This window comes from Oncorhynchus gorbuscha, linkage group LG04, assembly GCF_021184085.1.
Source record: "Oncorhynchus gorbuscha isolate QuinsamMale2020 ecotype Even-year linkage group LG04, OgorEven_v1.0, whole genome shotgun sequence".
Taxonomy (NCBI): Eukaryota; Metazoa; Chordata; class Actinopteri; order Salmoniformes; family Salmonidae; genus Oncorhynchus; species Oncorhynchus gorbuscha.
This window is the reverse complement of record NC_060176.1, coordinates 6,535,517-6,559,130: the sequence shown is the minus strand read 5'-3', so window position 1 is coordinate 6,559,130 and position 23,614 is coordinate 6,535,517. Positions and strand designations below refer to the sequence as shown.

Sequence of the window (23,614 nt, the reverse complement as noted above, 5' to 3'; positions counted from 1 at the left end):
CAGCAGAAATCGGCCTAGTTGCTCAGTTTCAGAAGTCAAATTTACCACCAGTCCCAGGTTTTGTTCTGAGCAGGCTGTTAGCTTGTTAGCTGTGGGCGACCCTCTCCGTTGACTGATCCCATGTCATCATCAGCTCTACCTAGCAGTTCATATTAGCAGTGGCATATTATTGCTGATGTCTTCGTATTTTCCCAAACGAGCTGCTGTGACAATGGATCATCTCAGCTGTCAGAGTCAATGAGTTTACGTTCAGTGTGACCCAGAGTTCATCAGTCACACAGAGCCCTATCACCATATATACATGGAATAATCAATCTGATCAATAGGTGGTGTGTGTGTGGCTGTGGTGGGGCCGTACTAAATAAACATGGGAATGACCCGCTCACCTCAGACAGAGGGGACTCAGGGCAGTTCATTAGCCACTCAAGGCTTCAATCTAGGGAGGTCATTATTTTCATTTGAATCTGTACGTATGTATGGAGGGGGGGAGAGAGACAGAGACTAACGACGAGAGAGGGAGAGGACGAGAAGACTGTTGCAGCAGTCCTCTAATTTAATCTAATTTTCCTAATGCCATCTGTCACAAGGACAGTGACTAGACAACACTTGAGGTGCAGTCTCTTCTTTCAAGGCTGAGTTCATCATGTAGGTTAACTTTCTTTTGCTCTTGGTCCTATAGCAGTAAAGCTAGCCTACCTATTGTAGCTCTCAGAAGGCCTGCTCTCTCTATGAATCCACCTGCTCCATTTATATTACAGGGCTGGTTGGTGTTGCTGTTTATTTGAGAATTTATTTTCCTTTGTAATGACTCACCTTTCCAATAAAGCTGAGCTACCTAGCAGTTAGCTAACGTTAGACTTGGCCAACATCTGCTTCTGATGACTGCTTCAATAGCCTCCATTCACAAAAACTGCAGGAGGCCACTTTCATAAGGCCCTGTAAATTGTAACTGTTAATTTGTACATCATAAGATATTTTCCATAAACGTGTGTAATGAAAATACCTGGCATGTAGTACTGTAGTACACTGCCCAGGGGAGACTGAGGAGGGAGACTGAGGAGGGAGACTGAGGAGGGAGACTGAGGAGGGAGACTGAGGAGGGAGACTGAGGAGGGAGACTGAGGAGGGAGACTGAGGAGGGAGACTGAGGAGGGAGACTGAGGGGGGAGACTGAGGGGGAGACTGAGGGGGAGACAGAGGGGGGAGACTGAGGGGGAGCCTTGCCTTGCCTCTACCTTGCCTTGCCTCTACCTTGCCTCTACCTTGCCTCTACCTTGCCTCTACCTTGCCTTGCCTCTACCTTGCCTCTACCTTGCCTCTACCTTGCCTCTACCTTGCCTCTGCCTTGCCTCTACCTTGCCTCTACCTTGCCTCTACCTTGCCTTGCCTCTACCTTGCCTCTACCTTGCCTCTACCTTGCCTCTACCTTGCCTTGCCTCTACCTTGCCTTGCCTCTACCTTGCCTTGCCTCTACCTTGCCTTGCCTCTACCTTGCCTCTACCTTGCCTCTACCTTGCCTCTACCTTGCCTCTACCTTGCCTCTTCTTGCCTCTACCTTGCCTCTACCTTGCCTCTACCTTGCCTTGCCTCTACCTTGCCTCTATCTTGCCTCTACCTTGCCTCTACCTTGCCTCTACCTTGCCTTGCCTCTACCTTGCCTCTACCCTGCCTCTACCCTGCCTCTACCTTGCCTCTACCTTGCCTCTACCTTGCCTCTACCTTGCCTCTGCCTTGCCTCTGCCTTGCCTCTACCTTGCCTCTACCTTGCCTCTACCTTGCCTTGCCTCTACCTTGCCTCTACCTTGCCTTGCCTCTACCTTGCCTCTACCTTGCCTCTACCTTGCCTCTACCTTGCCTCTACCTTGCCTTGCCTCTACCTTGCCTCTACCTTGCCTCTACCTTGCCTCTACCTTGCCTCTACCCTGTCTTGCCTCTACCTTGCCTCTACCTTGCCTCTACCTTGCCTCTACCTTGCCTCTTCTTGCCTCTACCTTGCCTCTACCTTGCCTTGCCTCTACCTTGCCTCTACCTTGCTTCTACCTTGCCTCTACCTTGCCTCTACCTTGCCTCTACCTTGCCTCTACCTTGCCTTGCCTCTACCTTGCCTCTACCTTGCCTCTACCTTGCCTCTACCTTGCCTCTACCTTGCCTCTACCTTGCCTCTACCTTGCCTCTACCTTGCCTCTGCCTCTACCTTGCCTTGCCTCTACCTTGCCTCTACCTTGCCTCTACCTTGCCTCTACCTTGCCTTGCCTCTACCTTGCCTTGCCTCTACCTTGCCTCTACCTTGCCTTGCCTCTACCTTGCCTCTACCTTGCCTCTACCTTGCCTCTACCTTGCCTCTTCTTGCCTCTACCTTGCCTCTACCTTGCCTCTACCTTGCCTCTACCTTGCCTCTACCTTGCCTTGCCTCTACCTTGCCTCTACCCTGCCTCTACCCTGCCTCTACCTTGCCTCTACCTTGCCTCTACCTTGCCTCTACCTTGCCTCTACCTTGCCTCTGCCTTGCCTCTGCCTTGCCTCTACCTTGCCTCTACCTTGCCTCTACCTTGCCTCTACCTTGCCTTGCCTCTACCTTGCCTCTACCTTGCCTTGCCTCTACCTTGCCTCTACCTTGCCTCTACCTTGCCTCTACCTTGCCTCTACCTTGCCTCTACCTTGCCTTGCCTCTACCTTGCCTCTACCTTGCCTCTACCTTGCCTCTACCCTGTCTTGCCTCTACCTTGCCTCTACCTTGCCTCTACCTTGCCTCTACCTTGCCTCTACCTTGCCTCTACCTTGCCTCTTCTTGCCTCTACCTTGCCTCTACCTTGCCTTGCCTCTACCTTGCCTCTACCTTGCCTCTACCTTGCCTCTACCTTGCCTCTACCTTGCCTTGCCTCTACCTTGCCTCTACCTTGCCTCTACCTTGCCTCTACCTTGCCTCTACCCTGCCTTGCCTCTACCTTGCCTCTACCTTGCCTCTACCTTGCCTCTTCTTGCCTCTACCTTGCCTCTACCTTGCCTCTACCTTGCCTTGCCTCTACCTTGCCTCTACCTTGCTTCTACCTTGCCTCTACCTTGCCTCTACCTTGCCTCTACCTTGCCTTGCCTCTACCTTGCCTCTACCTTGCCTCTACCTTGCCTTGCCTCTACCTTGCCTCTACCTTGCCTCTACCTTGCCTCTACCTTGCCTCTACCCTGCCTTGCCTCTACCTTGCCTCTACCTTGCCTCTACCTTGCCTCTACCTTGCCTCTACCTTGCCTCTTCTTGACTCTACCTTGCCTCTACCTTGCCTTGCCTCTACCTTGCCTCTACCTTGCCTCTACCTTGCCTCTACCTTGCCTCTACCCTGCCTCTACCTTGCCTCTACCTTGCCTCTACCTTGCCTCTACCTTGCCTCTACCTTGCCTCTACCCTGCCTCTACCTTGCCTCTACCTTGCCTCTACCTTGCCTCTACCTTGCCTTACCCACCAACCACCATTCATAAAAGACCTTTCTCTACCTGACGTCAGATATTAAGGGCTTATTTCATTTTAAAATAAGCCAAGACCATTTGATGGATAATTTCTTTGGATATTCCATGATACCTGTTGATGCCAGCCAGGTAGCCTCTTCATCTTTCACTGATTCTCTCTCAGCCTGTGTTTTTGTTCATGAGCCAAGCTAACTTTAGTCATGCATATGCTATGTTAGAGAAGGGGTCAACAGTTTGATTGGCATGCTGTCGGGCAGGCGTTGCCTTCTGTGGTGTAGTGCCGCCACTCTGTTTCAGAGGGGCTGAGTTATGTGTGTGTACTGTGTGTGTACTGTGTGTGTACTGTGTGTGTTCTGTGTGGGGTAGTGATGGTAATAGGGGTATGGAGGAGGGGTGTTGTCAGGACTCGGAGAGCATTCCTTCTTTGCATGTTCTCCATGAGACAGGTTCTCCTCAGCGTGCGCTGGTGCATGACAGTTGCCTTTCATTGCTGTCTTCTCTGTGCTTAACCTCTGACCAGAATCCCCCTCAATCCTCTCTCCGCCCCCCATGCTCACTCTAACGTGCAGCGTTCTTGGCCCATTCTGAGTGACAGACTTTGGTGCGAGCGGATGGCGAGGAGGTGCCGTGTGTGTGTGTGTGTGTGTGTGTGTGTGTGTGTGTGTGTGTGTGTGTGTGTGTGTGTGTGTGTGTGTGTGTGTGTGTGTGTGTGTGTGTGTGTGTGTGTGTGTGTGTGTGTGTGTGTGTGTGTGTGTGTGTGTGTGTGTGTGTGTGTGCGTGGTGGTACTTGTCATAAGTCCACCACTGTCAGGCCCCAACACTGCCTAGCTGCCTGCCTGCCTCTCCATCCAGGTACCATCACATCACCAACCAGCCAGACCTCAACCTTTTGTTCAACAGTCCATAATTCTTCCCACCGGTGCTGTCAACCACATGATCATACGTGCATAAAGAAGAGAGCCCCCTGACTGCATCTCACCCCCTCTCCTCTCTTCTTCTCCTCTCTTCTTCTCCTCTCTTCCCATCATAATATAGGCAGATTTCCCTTCCTCTCCTGTTCCTGTCTCTGTGTATTCAGATGAGGCTGACTGGGGGGCAGCAGGTCAGATCCACTTGCCTGGGTAAGGGCCTGAAGTCAGGGTTGTCTCCTGTGAGATGGAGGGAGGTGGGAGGAGAGGGAGGTGGAGGGAGAGAGGTTGTGTCAGTGCTGTTTTGGGCTGTGTGTGTGTTTATCAAGGCAGCTAGGGGTGTGTTGTGTGTGTTTAGTTGTCAGCCCTAGTGTCATGCGTGCCCTGGCCCTGTAATGTCGAGGGCAGCCACTGTCATTTGTCTCAGGACTGCTGAAGTGGAGGAGTCACACAGGCGTACAGCCTGAACACTGAGGCTCAGCAGTGGCTGAGATGCCATCTATTAGCCTTGTATTCTGCCACAATAGTCTTACCATTTTATTTGTGGTTTGATCAGTTATGTTTCTGTTTGGTTTTGATAATCTGTGGAGTTTTTGGTTCGATTAGTCCTCTTCTGTAGCTCATCAGTTTAGTCTAGGTGTTCTCTGTGTGTTCTGCCCATATGCTCTCAAAGCAAGCTTCAGCTAAATAACTCTTGTTCCTATCGCAATAAACAACTGTTTCTACAAGTTTACGTGCTTGTGTGTGTGTGTGTGTGTGTGTGTGTTTGGCCTACTTGTATGAGTGACAGTGGCACCCATTCCGTATGTAAAAATAGTGATATAGAGCTTTGCAGAGTTGTTGTTTCCAGGATCACCAGTAAAGCACATCATATGACTGGGAGTGTTATCCACCAACACACACAGAGAGAGAGAGGCTCATTGTGATGTGAGTGGACCTTCTTAAACACATTGTCATATAGAACGGTAGGGATGGACTGGGATGTAAATGCAGTGACAGTCTAGTGTCATGCCTGACTGACGCCGCGTGTGGATTGTATTAATCTAAGTGACTGATTCTCCAGCATGCGACCGCTACCCTGTCCCTAACTCCTCAGGAACAGACAGCCTCTGTCGAGTTATCGCTATTTGTAAGTCCTTCCACTGCACTGGGATGACAATAGGGATTAGTGCCAAGGTTCTTTAAACTGTTTTTTTGGGGGGGAGAGGGGGAAAGCTTTCTTATCAGCGGCTACAGGATGCTGCTGCAACCACTTTTCCTTGACTGTCAATTAAAGAAGGGATCATTCACTTCAAGGGTATAAATGTTCTAACACTGGTATTAGGATGGGAAGCTAAGTCTCTGACAGATGTTCTAACTTTAATTCTCTGCTTGTTTTTGTGTCCTTTAATTAATTTATGTATCGTTCTATTCAGAGGTTTTAGATTTTTTTTCTATTTGTGGTAATCTCCGTTGCCATGGTAGTTGCAAAGACGGATTCCGGCTTGTCACTCTGCAGTGTTCTTAGGAGGTTCAATCGGCTAATGTATTCAATATCAACATAAATAAAAGGTAAGCAGTATCTAATGGAGCGTGTGTTCCTATACCAACTCCACTGCCTGCTGTCTTCTCTTCTCTCATTCTGGAGGGGAGGAGGGGAGGTGTCTGTCTCTGATTTGGTGCTTTTAAAGAAAGAGACCCACTATTGAAAGTGTTTGCAGAAACCAAAAAGGGGTGCAGCTTGTAGGCAAACAACAGAAATAGTTTACTACTTGAGTGTTTAGCTGGAGTAGTTGTTCTAGTGATCAGCTGTGTTAGTGTGTATAGTGCTGACGGTGGTGAAGAGAAGTGAAGTCCCTGTGTTGTATAGTAGAGACCTGGAGCTGTCTGTCACCAGGGGACTCCTCACTATGGGCAGCCGGAGAGAGATTGAGAATGCTGCTAATGGGCAAACTCTCCTCCGTCTCCCCCCCCCTCTCCCTCTGACAGCTCCTTCCTTTTGTTCTCCCCGCTCCTTCCCTCTGTCCCCCCCTCGTCTCTCTCTCTGCCGGGGATTTGTGACAAGTTTTAGCAGACTGATCAAACGCGGCGGTGACACCTGATTAGGATATAGAGCATGTTTACAGTAGCGCGTGCCGAGCGAGGACCCCCAGACAACAAGGGAGACTGACTTCAACCCTAACTAATTAAATCTCCACCTGGGATCCCATCTGTGACAGCCAGCGATGTAGCCATGCCTCCACTGACTGACTGGAGACTCATGGTTGTTGTATTTATTCATGTCATTCCATACTTCACTGTGACATTTATGGAGACGGACTGCACTGAATTTTATGGTGTGTGTGTGTGTGTGTGTGTGAGAGATGGTGACATAAACCAGCACAACATCATAGTGGTTTTGGTGATGACTCTAGCAGTTTCTCCTACATCTCTAGGTGGCAGTGTTGAGCAGTGGTTAGAGAGGTGGATGTCTGTCTGACCTCACACTAGATAGAACAAAACTCTGGTTGTGTCCCAAATGGCACCCTATAGCGCACTACTTTTGACCAGGGACCACAGAGCTCTGGTCAGAGGTAGTGCACTACTTAGGAAGTCGGGGGTTCCGTTTGGTGTGTTGTTTTGGTTGGTTAGAGTAAATATACTGGACTCCGTTCCCTGGCTGTTTCACTTTAGTGGTTGGAATGGGTGTTATCTTTTGTAAGTTGTTGTAGTCAGACCCTGTTTAGGGATTGCTGAGTATATTGTGACCACATTGCAAAAAAAGTAAATGTTGTGTGTGTGTGTGTCTAAATCAGTGTTAGTGTAAAGGCCATATCCAGATGGTGAGTGGTACATCAGTCACCTAGTAGCAGCAGAGACGGGCCTGTAATTTGTGCCTTTCTCTCCCCCTTCCCCTCTCTCTCTCTCTCCCACTCCTCTCTCCCCCACCCCTCTCTTCCCTCTGCCTCAACCTCTCTCCCCCATCTCTCTCTCTCCCCCACCCACTTGGACCTGACTGGACTGCTGGTCATGCTGTATTACATAGGTTAAGATGAAGTAATTATTTCTAGGCCAGTGACTACAAGCCAGATTAATAGTTTTTGAAGCGGCCATAATGGAGGTCTGACCCTGGGGGGACATCAGCATTATTTCAGGCTCACCTCCACTCTCACCTCCACTCTCATCTCTCTCACCTCTGGGCACGGGGAGGGCTGTGATTTCTAGCTCCACTAATGATGAGAGGGGATGGCCCATAGCTACTAAACACAGTCATAGACACACATCTGTTTCTCCATCACAACAAACACAGCGTAGCAGCCAGGACCAACAGCAGGGCTAGAAACAATGACCATACTACTGGAGATTGAATTAATTTGTCATCTTTGTAATCTAACCTAAAATCATAACAGTTGCAAATTGACTTGCACGTTCTTACAAAGTAGGTTAGTGGTATTGGGTCCCGAGTCTAATTTTTGGCATTGGTGGCAGTAGATCTTTCTTAGCGTTGACCGTGTTGGACTGGTGCCATAGGTAGCTAGGCCTGTGACAGGGCTGTCTCAGTCCAGATGGGTTCTCCTCTCTGGGCTGTTTTCTGGGGCAGAACCCCTCTCCTCTGGAGCCTGGAGGACCGTCACTTGACTGGACGAGCCACATGGTTTTCACTAGGTGGCACTTGGACATCACCATATGGGATGCTCGCTCACCTCCACCTCTCCCTCCCTCCCTCCCTCCCTCCCTCCCTCCCTCCCTCCCCCTCCCTCCCCTCCCTCCCTCCCTCCCTCCCCCCCTCCCTCCCTCCCTCCCTCCCTCCCCCTCCCTCCCTCCCTCCCTCCCCTCTGTGCTAAGTACACTTCAGATGTCAAGAGTGTTTTATTTGGATTGCAGGAGGCCAGTGTGTAATGTATTCACCTCCATCTCTGCCAGATGTTAAATGCCCCAGAACATGATCTCCTCAGGCTCCGCCCTGTTAACCTCTCTGATTGGCTCTAATAATTAGCAGGAGTGTGAACAGTAACCACGGCGATATCCCCCTCTTCCCTCAGACCAGTGTGGGTGGAGGTGATGGGGGAAGTTGGGAACAGCCAACATCTTCTAGTACGTGACTGAGTCCCATTTTACTTTCTGTCTCAGGCTAGGCTAAATGAGTTGGGTCTGACCCACACTGGCATAAGCTCATGAGCACCATTCCCCTGGAGCTCGTCAGCACCAACCATTCACCTGGAGCTCATCAGCACCAACCATTCACCTGGAGCTCATCAGCACCAACCATTCACCTGGAGCTCACCAGTACCAACCATTCACCTGGAGCTCATCAGTACCAACCATTCATCTGGAGCTCATCAGTACCAACCATTCCCCTGGAGCTCATCAGCACCAACCATTCCCCTGGAGCTCATCAGCACCAACCATTCCCCTGGAGCTCATCAGCACCAACCATTCCCCTGGAGCTCATCAGCACCAACCATTCACCTGGAGCTCATCAGCACCAACCATTCACCTGGAGCTCACCAGTACCAACCATTCACCTGGAGCTCATCAGTACCAACCATTCATCTGGAGCTCATCAGTACCAACCATTCCCCTGGAGCTCATCAGCACCAACCATTCCCCTGGAGCTCATCAGCACCAACCATTCCCCTGGAGCTCATCAGTACAACCATTCCCCTGGAGCTCATCAGTACCAACCATTCCCCTGGAGTTCATCAGTACCAACCATTCCCCTGGACCTCACCAGTACCAACCATTCCCCTGGAGCTCACCAGTACCAACCATTCCCCTGGAGCTCATCAGTACCAACCATTCCCATGGAGTTCATCAGTACCAACCATTCCCCTGGAGCTCACCAGTACCAACCATTCCCCTGGAGCTCACCAGTACCAACCATTCCCCTGGAGCTCACCAGTACCAACCATTCCCCTGGAGCTCACCAGTACCAACCATTCCCCTGGAGCTCATCAGTAATATTCAGTACCACCACCACTGCTTTCTTTTCTACTGGCTTCATATTAACCCTCCAGAACACTTAAAGCCATGCATGCAGTAGGCTGTCCCCCCAGGGTTTGGAAACGTCCGGTCTGTTAATCTGTCACCATCCAGGCTACTAGGAAGAGTGTAAAGAGGATTAAGACGTTCAATTCCTGGTAGAATATTATCCTTGGTTCACAATGAGTGAAGGAAGGAAAATAAATAAACAGTGAATAGGAATGGATGGGATGTCTTGAGAAGAAAACTACAATACATTCCCAAATAATATCTGTCCGGTAATTCAATAGCAATCTGAGTCTTAATCGTAAAGTTGAGACACATAGGTTAGATTTGTTCTGTTGTAGTGATTCAGTAACAACACTGAATCACTTCCTAAGAAGTGTTCTTGTCTGTCCCTTTAGTCTCAGATATTAGTAACATACTGTTCCAGTACATAGTGGTTAGTAAAGGAAATAGAAAGGAAACATGCTTGTTTTTCACTAAATGGATTCTAGCTAATACAATGCCATTTCAGATGTCACAATCAGCCCTGGTTTACCCTGATTTAGCCCTAGTCTCCATCTATCCCCAGTGAAGCTGCAGACAGGCAGCAGATCATCTAGACTAGATCCTTAAGGACAGGGAAGGGGACTAGCTGCCATCTGAAGGGGTTGATCAGCTTGTGCTGTTAACACCGTGGATGGAACACAGAGCTGGCTCTTTACTCTGTCGTACACTGGTTTCTGGATTAGCAACACAAGCCACTTCCACTGTGATCAGTCACTCACACACACAGACACTCGGAATGACTGAAATCCTCTCAACATCACCCATCTGTTTCACTCACTGTATCAGTATTAGGACAATTATTGACAGCGAGCTAGAATAAGTAGTCTTGCTATTTGCTCTATTATGGTTTAGATATTGTCCATAATAAAGCTATGAACACATTGTATTGTCTTAACTGTAGGAGAGTGTTCAGGTAGCTTAGTGACCAATTCCCTGAGCAGGCCCATGCCCTGTGGCTGACTTCTGTTGACCTGTGTCCTGTTAAGGAGATGCCACGCTGCTACCTTCCACAGCAGAGATGTTTCTCTAACTGTTATTGAACTGTTTATTGTCAGAGATCTCCAGTCTCTCTCTCTGTCTGAGAATAAAACGTCCAATTCAGGTGTGACCAGACCAGACCGACCGTCCGTCCTCCAGGAGGAGGGAGCAGGAGGCTGAGTCTTGGCTGGCTGGGCCCGAGCAGTGGGACACCCTCTGGGGCAGAGTATTTAACGCTCCACCTGCTTATCCATCCTGTCCTCCAGGAGGAGGGAACAGGAGGCTGAGTCTTGGCTGGCTGGGCCCCAGCAGTGGGACACCCTCTGGGGCAGAGTATTTAATGCTCCACCTGCTTATCCATCCTGTCCTCCAGGAGGAGGGAGCAGGAGGCTGAGTCTTGGCTGGCTGGGCCCCAGCAGTGGGACACCCTCTGGGGCAGAGTATTTAACGCTCCACCTGCTTATCCATCCTGTCCTCCAGGAGGAGGGAACAGGAGGCTGAGTCTTGGCTGGCTGGGCCCCAGCAGTGGGACACCCTCTGGGGCAGAGTATTTAACGCTCCACCTGCTTATCCATCCTGTCCTCCAGGAGGAGGGAGCAGGAGGCTGAGTCTTGGCTGGCTGGGCCCCAGCAGTGGGACACCCTCTGGGGCAGAGTATTTAACGCTCCACCTGCTTATCCATCCTGTCCTCCAGGAGGAGGGAACAGGAGGCTGAGTCTTGGCTGGCTGGGCCCCAGCAGTGGGACACCCTCTGGGGCAGAGTATTTAACGCTCCACCTGCTTATCCATCCTGTCCTCCAGGAGGAGGGAGCAGGAGGCTGAGTCTTGGCTGGCTGGGCCCCAGCAGTGGGACACCCTCTGGGGCAGAGTATTTAACGCTCCACCTGCTTATCCATCCTGTCCTCCAGGAGGAGGGAACAGGAGGCTGAGTCTTGGCTGGCTGGGCCCCAGCAGTGGGACACCCTCTGGGGCAGAGTATTTAACGCTCCACCTGCTTATCCATCCTGTCCTCCAGGAGGAGGGAGCTGGAGGCTGAGTCTTGGCTGGCTGGGCCCCAGCAGTGGGACACCCTCTGGGGCAGAGTATTTAACGCTCCACCTGCTTATCCATCCTGTCCTCCAGGCACGTCAGCGGACACAGGGGAGGGGGCAGAGGGGGGCACGGCAGACCCCAGCCTCAGCCTCCGGTATCCTGGCTCGGGTCTGTCCTTGACACGGCCCGTGGGACAGGCCTGGAGGACACCTTGGCCCTGCTTCTAGCCCTCAGTCTCCCCCGGGCCGCCTGCACTTTACAGAGCCATATTGATTTTGTGGTGGGGCAGAGAAGTGTGGCTGGCTAGCTAGAGAGCGAGAGAAAGAAAGAGAGGGAGAGAGACAGAGGGAGCAAAGAGACAGAGAGAGAGAGACATCTCTAAAGCACTGACTTCTCCTTGACTGCACCTCAGGACGTGACAAGGCTGTCAGAACAACTTGATGGCCCCAGCGCACCCTGCTGAAAACTGCTAATCACGGTCTTTCAATCAATGCTCTCCTTCCCCTCCCTTCGTCCCTCATTCCCCCCCTCGTTCCCTCACCTCTCCCCAACAAACTGGCCTGTGTCTGAATCTGAATACCTAGGGAATGTGTGTCAGTGTTAAAATGGTCCATTCTGCCTGGAAAACAGCTGACCTCATGAAACCATGTTGTCATTTGTAGGTGAAAACTAAAAAGCTTTCTCTATCGACATAATCGTAATGGAAGTGTTATGGCCTGCCCACAAAATAACAATTAAAGCCAAAGTGGCGAACACCCTTTACTTTTCTGCTTATGTAAGGTAGGGCATACCTCTTAAATATATGTTCTGTTCTGGTCTCTCTCTCTCTCTCTCTCTCTCTCTCTCTCTCTCTCTCTCTCTCTCTCTCTCTCTCTCTCTCTCTCTCTCTCTCTCTCTCTCTCTCTCTCTCTCTCTCCTCTCTCTCCTCTCTCTCCTCTCTCTCCTCTCTCTCTGTCTCTCTGTCTCTCTCTCCTCTCTCTCCTCTCTCTCCTCTCTCTCCTCTCTCTCCTCTCTCTCTCTTTTCTCTCTTCCTCTCCTCCCTCTCTTTTCTCTCATTCTCCTCACTCTCTCTCCTCTCCAGATTTGACACTTTGGGTAAAGGTCATGGAAACATCTTTTTCTCCTTCTAGGTGTAGATGAGTGTGAAATAGATGTTGACACCATGGACACATTGAAAAGCACTTAAATGGACAGGCCTTGTATGTGCCAAGATGTCAGTGTCTAGGCTTACCCCAGGTGTATGTGTAAATACTTTGGGGTGATTCATCTTTCTCTCTTTCTTTCTCTCTTTTGCTTTCTCCTAACGCCTGACAGGGTTACACCTGCCCGTGACTGTGTCACGGATTGGGTTTAACACTGTGAGAGAGAGACAGAGAGAACACAGAGGGCTAATTGAATGGCTGTTTAAACTACTTGACTGTCTTCCATAAAGTACTTGTCATTGTGGGTGTGTATACATTTCTGAACATCAACCAGTATGATTGTCTATAGTAGTATGTGCTTAATGTGCGTGTATGTGTGTGTTTCTGTGTGTGTGTGTGTGTGTGTGTGTGTGTGTGTGTGTGTGTGTGTGTGTGTGTGTGTGTGTGTGTGGGCCTGTAGTGTGTGTGTGTGTGGGCCTGTAGTGTGTGTGTGTGTGGGCCTGTAGTGTGTGTGTGTGTGGGCCTGTAGTGTGTGTGTGTGTGTGTGTGTGTGTGTGTGTGTGTGTGTGTGTGTGTGTGTGTGTGTGTGTGTGTGTGTGTGTGTGTGTGTGTGTGTGTGTGTGTGTGTGTGTAGTGTGTGTGTGTGTGTGTGTGTGTGTGTGTGTGTGTGTGTGTGTGTGTGTGTGTGTGTGTGTGTGTGTGTGTGTGTGTGTGTGTGTGTGTGTGTGTGTGTGTGTGTGTGTGTGTGTGTGTGTGTGTGTGTGTGGGCCTGTAGTGTGTGTGTGTGTGTGTGTGTGTGTGTGTGTGTGTGGGACTGTAGTGTGTGTGTGTTTAAATAATGATCCTTGGTGATCACCCTGCCTGCGGTGCTGTTAATGTTATTAGATCCGTGTTCTAAACAGTGCGTGAAAAGTCTACCCGGGCCCAGCTCCATGCAGCATCACACCGGCCCTTTAAATGACCTGGCCACGGTGTGTTCAGATAGATATATGGACACATTTTAACATGAATGATTCCAACCCCTCTGACCTGCCGCTAAGTGAAGTGAACAATGTCCCCCTTCAGCCCAAACAACAATCAGTGAGGAGTGTCAACGAGGGCTAGTTGGCCATTTTTCATCACCTACCTGAATGGATCTCTACTGAAAATATCTACTCAGTACTCAGGGCAGGAAGAGCCTGCTGTGTCTCGTTTCACTGTGTGTGTGTGTGTGTGTGTGTGTGTGTGTGTGTGTGTGTGTGTGTGTGTGTGTGTGTGTGTGTGTGTGTGTGTGTGTGTGTGTGTGTGTGTGTGTGTGTGTGTGTGAGATAGATACTACTGAGTTGAGCTGTTGAGGGAGGACACAGATGAAGAGACATGTTGGTGATCAGCTTTTCCTCTTGGGCAGGAGGAGCATCGAGGCTCATCATGTTCTACTGGAGCTGTGTACTATTGCAATACCTTTTGACATATTCAATAGAAAAACTATATTTGACAGCTACTATTTAGTACATGAGCAGTGACCACCTGATCTGATCAGGATGTAACCAGCTAGTCCTCCAACCAGACAGATGAATATGCATCCCCACCTCCTGGTCCAGTGTGTGGGTGTGGGGTTACACATTATTCCTGCCCTGTGTGGCCTGGTTCTCAGGTCACTCCTCAGATGTTTCAATCAGTTAACCATTTATTACACTGTTCAGTCACTTATCACTTACCTCCCATCCATAACCATTACAGTGACCGCTGACCAGTGTGTGGGGTTCTGAGAATGCATTATGTCACGATTTGTCGGAAACAAAATGTCAAAAGGCAGTTAGTTTTTCTTTTCTTTGAATGGATAGTGCTTATTTTGTCCTGGGGCCTAAATGTCAGTTAAAACAACCATGTAGCCTAGGGGGAGGGAGGGACAGTGTCAGTGTGCAAGGAAGTGTGTGTGATGGATTGTGTGTGTGATGGTACCTAGGTGCTGTGTGATCTCACCGTGGTTCGTGGCAGAGACATGCCCTGTGTATGAGGTAGCTACGTGCTGTTAGTCACCTAGGCAGGGTGAGGCGGCGGGAGTCCAGGGGCCTGCGGGATGGGATGGGGCATGGAGGGCCTGGGGTCTGGGGCGTGGAGGTCCTGGGGTCTGGGGAGTGGAGATCCTGGGGGCTGGTGAGTGGAGATCCTGGGGGCTGGGGGTGGAGGTCCTGGGGGCTGGGGCGTGGAGGGCCTGGGGGTGGAGGTCCTGGGGGCTGGAGCGTGGAGGGCCTGGGGGCTAGGGGGTGGAGGTCCTGGGGGATGGAGGTCCTGGGGACTGGGGCGTGGAGGTCCTGGGGGGTGGAGGTCCGGGGGCTACCCGCTCCTTACTCCTCACAGCAGGCTTGTTGCCTCGTCCGTTTGGTCTCTCTCTTCACCCCTCACTTCCCCCGGTCCAAAGTGGGCACTCCCTGGCCTTCCTGCCATCCTCCTTTCCACTGGCCGCCCCACACCCACTCCCCACATTCTGCGACAGCATGCCAAATGAAAACGGGGCGGTAGCGCATTTGATGTTTTCGCCTGTCTCCCTGTTTGAGGCTGATGTTCTACAGGAGACTTGGCAAAATACCTGATTCACAGTCACTTTTGCAGGAGGAGACCATTTTCTGAAATCGGTGTCACACAAGTACCAATTGTTTGCTTCCTAAACAAAGCGCTCTATTAGGCAGCTAACTCTCAATGCGTCATCGTGGGGATGAGAGGGGGCTGGGGTTGGCTGTCAAGGTTTAAACTCCCCAGGGCTCTCAGTAGAACGCCATCTACTGGTTGGAGGTCTGGTTCCACCTACACCCCGATTTTGGTTCTGATCGTTACAGCATAGCAACCCGAGTCAAAACCAGTCCATTGGGACCCAGGGTTCCTCAGGGTTATGCTGGACCCATGGGGGTAGTCCTCAGACAAACCACCCTCTCAGAGGAAATGAGCTCTTCTCCACTGCCACCAGCAATTTTAATGTAGACATGTTATTTTCTTAGTTATTTTGAGCCATAATGATCTAAGCACTGGACATGAATCTACTCATTAAAGTGTCAAAACTCAAAATTACCAGCTGTTTGATTTCCCTCTCATGTCCAGATCTGAGAGAACAGACCCCCTATTTATGTGATAAACAGTCTGGCCAAGGGGATTTTAATCCCGTCAACAGAGAGAGATTAAATCATCCATGTCATTGTTTTTATGGGATTGGTAATCTGGTTTCTTATGCTGGGTGGAAAAGCTGACAGAGAGCCTGCTCTGATATACAGGGAGATGGGAGGAGAGGAGATGAGAGCAGAGGAGAGATGAGAAGAGAGGAGGAAATGAGAGCCCATCTGCTACAGAGGGCTAGGGTTGTCTTTTTTTCCTGTGGAATTTCTGAGTGTCTTGATGTATTCGACATGTGCGTGACAGCCCGGTTGTGTGCGATTGGAGCTGAGGCAGTGTGCTATCCAGCCCAGTTGTGTGTGTGTGTGTGTGTGTGTGTGTGTGTGTGTGTGTGTGTGTGTGTGTGTGTGTGTGTGTGTGTGTGTGTGTGTGTGTGTGTGTGTGTGTGTGTGTGTGTGCATGTGTTTGCCTGCATGCTCATCACACAGGGCAATGTGCTCTTAAGGTCAAGTTGGCAACGGCCTACCAACCAGCCTTGTACACACATACATACAGGAACAACACACGCTGGTTACACACTCAGGAAACACACCACACTGCCCCCTTACTCACACACACACACACACACACACACACACACACACACACACACACACACACACACACACACACACACACACACACACACACACACACACACACACACACACACACACACACACACACACACACACACACACACACACACACACACACACACACACACACACACACACACACAGGTTTAACGTCCTGAAGCTTCTGCAGGATTTTGACACCAATGAATATGTGTCAGTTTCCTCCTCTGCTCTTCTTCCTGGCCCTTTGAACACAGACTGGCCATGAATAGTGTATGTTGTTTTGTGTTGTAGATTCACTCTGTCTGTGGACCAGTTTTCCTCTCCTTTTGTTTGTTCCACTCTAAATAGAATAACTTAGAGTGCCGGCCTGTCTGGAAGCCCATGTGCATCCTGTTTGTGTTGGTGGTGTTATTGGTGGTGTTGTAGTTGGTGGTGTTATTGGTGTAGTCGGTGGTTTGTTGTTGTTGGTGTTTGGTGGTGTTGTAGTTGATGGTGGGGGTGGTGTTGGTGGTGTTGTAGTTGTTGGTGTTGTTTAGTCTGCAGATAAAGCTGTAGCCCCCTGAAGGGAAATCTACTAACAACATAAAGCTAATAGGTTCTCCGTCTCCGTCTCCCATACTGACATTTCACCTTTTCCTCTGTATTCATGCACATACCTTTTCTGTTTGTCCACTTTTTGATCCAGCCCGCTTTTGAGTCATTCAGGACACAACCTTTTTAAGCGTACGCTTTAATGTTCTTAACAGGACATTTTATTTCACTCTAAAAGTCAGGACATATTTTGTCAGTCGGGACTCGCATTCCCCCGCGTCCCGCATGAGGTCTCTGGCATTATTAGGCCGGCAGAAATGTGAAACGCATGTAGTAAATGTCTGTGAATATATACGAGGCCTGCTGTCCTTAAACCTCACAGCCTTCACTCTGCTCTGAGCTTGCTCACTGCTGATGCGGGGAAGCTGTGCGGCAAGGGGTGGGGCGAAGCGTTTACACCGGTGTCCACAGCACATTTAAAGGTTTAAAGGCAGGAGTGGGTCACTGACATGGCTCTCTCGCCCGCCGGCTCTCAGCCAGCCAGTGGCTGACAGGGGTGTGGGGTGTGGGGTGTGGGGTGTGGGGTGTGTGCACCTGTGGGGCTGTGGGGAGAGAATAAAGGACGGAGGGACGCAGACGGGAGAGATGGATGGAGGGGAGGGGAGGGTTCGGCACTTGAAATTTATTTGGGTATCGCAGTTTTACGCTGGTTGCCATTGGATTTACAGGTCGGAATGGAATGTGAGCCAATGAAAGGGCTTTGATCCTTCCACCAGGTTGGGTCTTTATAGGAGGGAGCCATTACGCAGAACGCAGCAGGGCATTCTTTATAAGGTTGTGAGGAACCCCACTGCAGAACCCAGAAATCATAAAAATGTGAGACGACAATGAAGCTAGGGGACTATGGGATAGTTGATGGATATCATCTGGGGAGGTTGAATTAAATGTGATGCTGATGCTTCACAGTCTCAGTTTAAATGTAGGCTAATGCATTCGTCAACCCTCAAAAGCCTGGATTAATCTGTTCTCTTCTATCGTACATGTCATTACCTATAAATTCATCATGACGTGTGCATCTTTGCTGACCTTTGTGTACTGACCTGTGTCTGGTCTCCTCTTCTCCAGAGACGCAGGCTGCTGCAGGAGCTAGGAGACCAGCGCATCCCCTACCTCGGGCCCTCAGACCATGGCTTCCAACAGCTGGTGAGTCAGTCAGTCAGGCTGGTCCAGAGTCCAGACCACTGTTGACCTTCTGTCATCCCACTGCCATTGGTACTAGTCCAGACCTTCTGTCATCCCACTGCCATTGGTACTAGTCCAGACCTTCTGTCATCCCACTGCCATTGGTACTAGTCCAGACCTTCTGTCATCCCACTGCCATTGGTACTATTCCAGACCTTCTGTCATCCCACTGCCATTGGTACTATTCCAGACCTTCTGTCATCCCACTGCCATTGGTACTAGTCCAGACCTTCTGTCATCCCACTGCCATTGGTACTATTCCAGACCTTCTGTCATCCCACTGCCATCGGTACTAGTCCAGAACTTCTGTCATCCCACTGCCATCGGTACTAGTCCAGACCTTCTGTCATCCCACTGCCATTGGTACTATTCCAGACCTTCTGTCATCCCACTGCCATCGGTACTAGTCCTGACCTTCTGTCATCCCACTGCCATCGGTACTAGTCCAGAACTTCTGTCATCCCACTGCCATCGGTACTAGTCCAGACCTTCTGTCATCCCACTGCCATCGGTACTAGTCCAGAACTTCTGTCATCCCACTGCCATTGGTACTAGTCCAGACCTTCTGTCATCCCACTGCCATTGGTACTATTCCAGACCTTCTGTCATCCCACTGCCATTGGTACTATTCCAGACCTTCTGTCATCCCACTGCCATCGGTACTAGTCCAGACCTTCTGTCATCCCACTGCCATCGGTACTAGTCCAGAACTTCTGTCATCCCACTGCCATTGGTACTAGTCCAGACCTTCTGTCATCCCATTTGTACTAGTCCAGACCTTCTGTCATCCCATTGGTACTAGTCCAGACCTTCTGCCATCCCACTGCCATTGGTACTAGTCCAGAATGGGAATTGATGGGAAATGATGTAAAATATATCACTAGCCACTTTAAACAATGCTACCTAATATAATGTTTACATACCCTACATTATTCATCTCATATGTATATGTATATATTGTACTCTATATCATCTACTGCATCTTTATGTAATACATGTATCACTAGCCACTTTAACTATGCCACTTTGTTTACATACTCATCTCATATGTATATACTGCACTCAATACCATCTACTGTATCTTGCCTATGCCGCTCTGTACCATCACTCACTCATATATCTTTATGTACATATTCTTATCCCCTTACACTTGTGTCTATAAGGTAGTATTTTTGGAATTGTTAGCTAGATTACTTGTTGGTTATTACTGCATTGTCGGAACTAGAAGCACAAGCATTTCGCTACACTCGCATTAACATCTGCTAACCATGTGTATGTGACAAATACAATTTGCTTTGGTTTTGATTTGATTTGAGACCTTCTGTCATCCCACTGTCATTGGTACTAGTCCAGACCTTCTGTCATCCCACTGATATTGGTACTAGTCCAGACCTTCTGCCATCCCACTGCCATTGGTACTAGTCCAGACCTTCTGTCAACCCACTGTCATTGGTACTATTCCAGACCTTCTGTCATTGGTACTATTCCAGACCTTCTATCATTCCACTGCCATTGGTACTAGTCCAGACCTTCTGTCATCCCACTGCCATTGGTACTAGTCCAGACCTTCTGCCATCGGTACTAGTCCAGACCTTCTGTCATCCCACTGCCATTGGTACTATTCCAGACCTTCTGTCATCCCACTGCCATTGGTACTAGTCCAGACCTTCTGTCATCCCACTGTCATTGGTACTATTCCAGACTTTCTATCATTCCACTGCCATTGGTACTATTCCAGACCTTCTGTCATCCCACTGCCATTGGTACTATTCCAGACCTTCTGTCATCCCACTGCCATTGGTACTAGTCCAGACCTTCTGTCATCCCACTGTCATTGGTACTATTCCAGACTTTCTATCATTCCACTGCCATTGGTACTAGTCCAGACCTTCTGTCATCCCACTGCCATTGGTACTATTCCAGACTTTCTATCATTCCACTGCCATTGGTACTATTCCAGACCTTCTGTCATCCCACTGCCATTGGTACTATTCCAGACTTTCTATCATTCCACTGCCATTGGTACTATTCCAGGCCTTCTGCCATCGGTACTAGTCCAGACCTTCTGTCATCCCACTGCCATCGGTACTATTCCAGGCCTTCTGCCATTGGTACTAGTCCAGGCCTTCTGTCATCCCACTGCCATTGCTACTATTCCAGACCTTCTGTCATCCCACTGCCATCGGTACTAGTCCAGACCTTCTGTCATCCCACTGCCATCGGTACTATTCCAGGCCTTCTGCCATTGGTACTAGTCCAGACCTTCTGTCATCCCACTGCCATCGGTACTAGTCCAGACCTTCTGCCATTGGTACTAGTCCAGACCTTCTGCCATTGGTACTAGTCCAGACCTTCTGCCATTGGTACTAGTCCAGACCTTCTGCCAGTGGTACTAGTCCAGACCTTCTGTCATCCCACTGCCATTGGTACTAGTCCAGACCTTCTGCCATTGGTACTAGTCCAGACCTTCTGCCATTGGTACTAGTCCAGACCTTCTGTCATCCCACTGCCATTGGTACTAGTCCAGACCTTCTGCCATTGGTACTAGTCCAGACCTTCTGCCATTGGTACTAGTCCAGACTTTCTGTCATCCCACTGCCATTGGTACTAGTCCAGACCTTCTGCCATTGGTACTAGTCCAGGCCTTTTGTCATCCCACTGCCATTGGTACTAGTCCAGACCTTCTGCCATTGGTACTAGTCCAGACCTTCTGCCATTGGTACTAGTCCAGACCTTCTGCCATTGGTACTAGTCCAGACCTTCTGCCATTGGTACTAGTCCAGACATTCTGCCATTGGTACTAGTCCAGACCTTCTGCCATTGGTACTAGTCCAGACCTTCTGTCATCCCACTGCCATTGGTACTATTCCAGACTTTCTATCATTCCACTGCCATTGGTACTATTCCAGGCCTTCTGCCATCGGTACTAGTCCAGACCTTCTGTCATCCCACTGCCATCGGTACTATTCCAGGCCTTCTGCCATTGGTACTAGTCCAGGCCTTCTGTCATCCCACTGCCATTGCTACTATTCCAGACCTTCTGTCATCCCACTGCCATCGGTACTAGTCCAGACCTTCTGTCATCCCACTGCCATCGGTACTATTCCAGGCCTTCTGCCATTGGTACTAGTCCAGACCTTCTGTCATCCCACTGCCATCGGTACTAGTCCAGACCTTCTGCCATTGGTACTAGTCCAGACCTTCTGCCATTGGTACTAGTCCAGACCTTCTGCCATTGGTACTAGTCCAGACCTTCTGCCAGTGGTACTAGTCCAGACCTTCTGTCATCCCACTGCCATTGGTACTAGTCCAGACCTTCTGCCATTGGTACTAGTCCAGACCTTCTGCCATTGGTACTAGTCCAGACCTTCTGTCATCCCACTGCCATTGGTACTAGTCCAGACCTTCTGCCATTGGTACTAGTCCAGACCTTCTGCCATTGGTACTAGTCCAGACTTTCTGTCATCCCACTGCCATTGGTACTAGTCCAGACCTTCTGCCATTGGTACTAGTCCAGGCCTTTTGTCATCCCACTGCCATTGGTACTAGTCCAGACCTTCTGCCATTGGTACTAGTCCAGACCTTCTGCCATTGGTACTAGTCCAGACCTTCTGCCATTGGTACTAGTCCAGACCTTCTGCCATTGGTACTAGTCCAGACATTCTGCCATTGGTACTAGTCCAGACCTTCTGCCATTGGTACTAGTCCAGACCTTCTGTCATCCCACTGCCATTGGTACTATTCCAGACCTTCTGCCATTGGTACTAGTCCAGAATGGGAATTGATGGGAAATGATGTAAAATATATCACTAGCCACTTTAAACAATGCTACCTAATATAATGTTTACATACCCTACATTATTCATCTCATATGTATATGTATATACTGTACTCTATATCATCTACTGCATCTTTATGTAATACATGTATCACTAGCCACTTTAACTATGCCACTTTGTTTACATACTCATCTCATATGTATATACTGCACTCAATACCATCTACTGTATCTTGCCTATGCCGCTCTGTACCATCACTCACTCATATATCTTTATGTACATATTCTTATCCCCTTACACTTGTGTCTATAAGGTAGTAGTTTTGGAATTGTTAGCTAGATTACTTGTTGGTTATTACTGCATTGTCGGAACTAGAAGCACAAGCATTTCGCTACACTCGCATTAACATCTGCTAACCATGTGTATGTGACAAATACCATTTGATTTGGTTTTGATTTGATTTGAGACCTTCTGTCATCCCACTGTCATTGGTACTAGTCCAGACCTTCTGTCATCCCACTGCCATTGGTACTAGTCCAGAACTTCTGCCATTGGTACTAGTCCAGACCTTCTGTCAACCCACTGTCATTGGTACTATTCCAGACCTTCTGTCATTGGTACTATTCCAGACCTTCTGTCATTCCACTGCCATTGGTACTATTCCAGACCTTTTGTCATTGGTACTATTCCAGACCTTCTGTCATTCCACTGCCATTGGTACTAGTCCAGACCTTCTGTCAACCCACTGTCATTGGTACTATTCCAGACCTTCTGTCATTGGTACTATTCCAGACCTTCTGTCATTCCACTGCCATTGGTACTAGTCCAGACCTTCTGCCATCGGTACTAGTCCAGACCTTCTGTCATCCCACTGCCATTGGTACTATTCTAGACCTTCTGTCATCCCACTGCCATTGGTACTAGTCCAGACCTTCTGTCATCCCACTGTCATTGGTACTATTCCAGACTTTCTATCATTCCACTGCCATTGGTACTATTCCAGACCTTCTGTCATCCTACTGCCATTGGTACTAGTCCAGACCTTCTGTCATCCCACTGCCATTGGTACTAGTCCAGACCTTCTGCCATTGGTACTAGTCCAGGCCTTCTGCCATCGGTACTAGTCCAGACCTTCTGTCATCCCACTGCCATTGGTACTAGTCCAGACCTTCTGCCATTGGTACTAGTCCAGGCCTTCTGCCATCGGTACTAGTCCTGACCTTCTGTCATCCCACTGCCATCGGTACTAGTCCAGGCCTTCTGCCATCGGTACTAGTCCAGACCTTCTGCCATCCCACTGCCATTGGTACTAGTCCAGACCTTCTGCCATCCCACTGCCATTGGTACTAGTCCAGACCTTCTGCCATCCCACTGCCATTGGTACTAGTCCAGACCTTCTGCCATCCCACTGCCATTGGTACTAGTCCAGACCTTCTGCCATCCCACTGCCATTGGTACTAGTCCAGACCTCCTGCCATCCCACTGCCATTGGTACTAGTCCAGACCTTCTGCCATCCCACTGCCATTGGTACTAGTCCAGACCTTCTGCCATCCCACTGCCATTGGTACTAGTCCAGACCTTCTGCCATCCCACTGCCATTGGTACTAGTCCAGACCTTCTGCCATCCCACTGCCATTGGTACTAGTCCTGACCTTCTGCCATCCCACTGCCATTGGTACTAGTCCAGACCTTCTGCCATTGGTACTAGTCCAGACCTTCTGCCATCCCACTGCCATTGGTACTAGTCCAGACCTTCTGCCATCCCACTGCCATCGGTACTAGTCCTGACCTTCTGCCATCCCACTGCCATTGGTACTTGTCCAGACCTTCTGCCATCCCACTGCCA

At 49.6% G+C, this 23,614-nt stretch overlaps 1 protein-coding gene across 5 annotated transcripts in view; it reads left to right on the top strand.

Annotated features, from left to right (window-relative positions):
* The window catches only part of fto (FTO alpha-ketoglutarate dependent dioxygenase), a 256,227-nt gene that overhangs the window by 6,211 nt on the left and 226,402 nt on the right, over positions 1–23,614 (top strand). For all 5 annotated transcript variants that reach the window (XM_046345632.1, XM_046345631.1, XM_046345635.1 and 2 more), the window contains exon 2: positions 17,872–17,949. In XM_046345632.1, the coding sequence (XP_046201588.1) occupies positions 17,872–17,949 (78 nt within the window). The remainder of the gene's footprint in view (positions 1–17,871; positions 17,950–23,614) is intronic.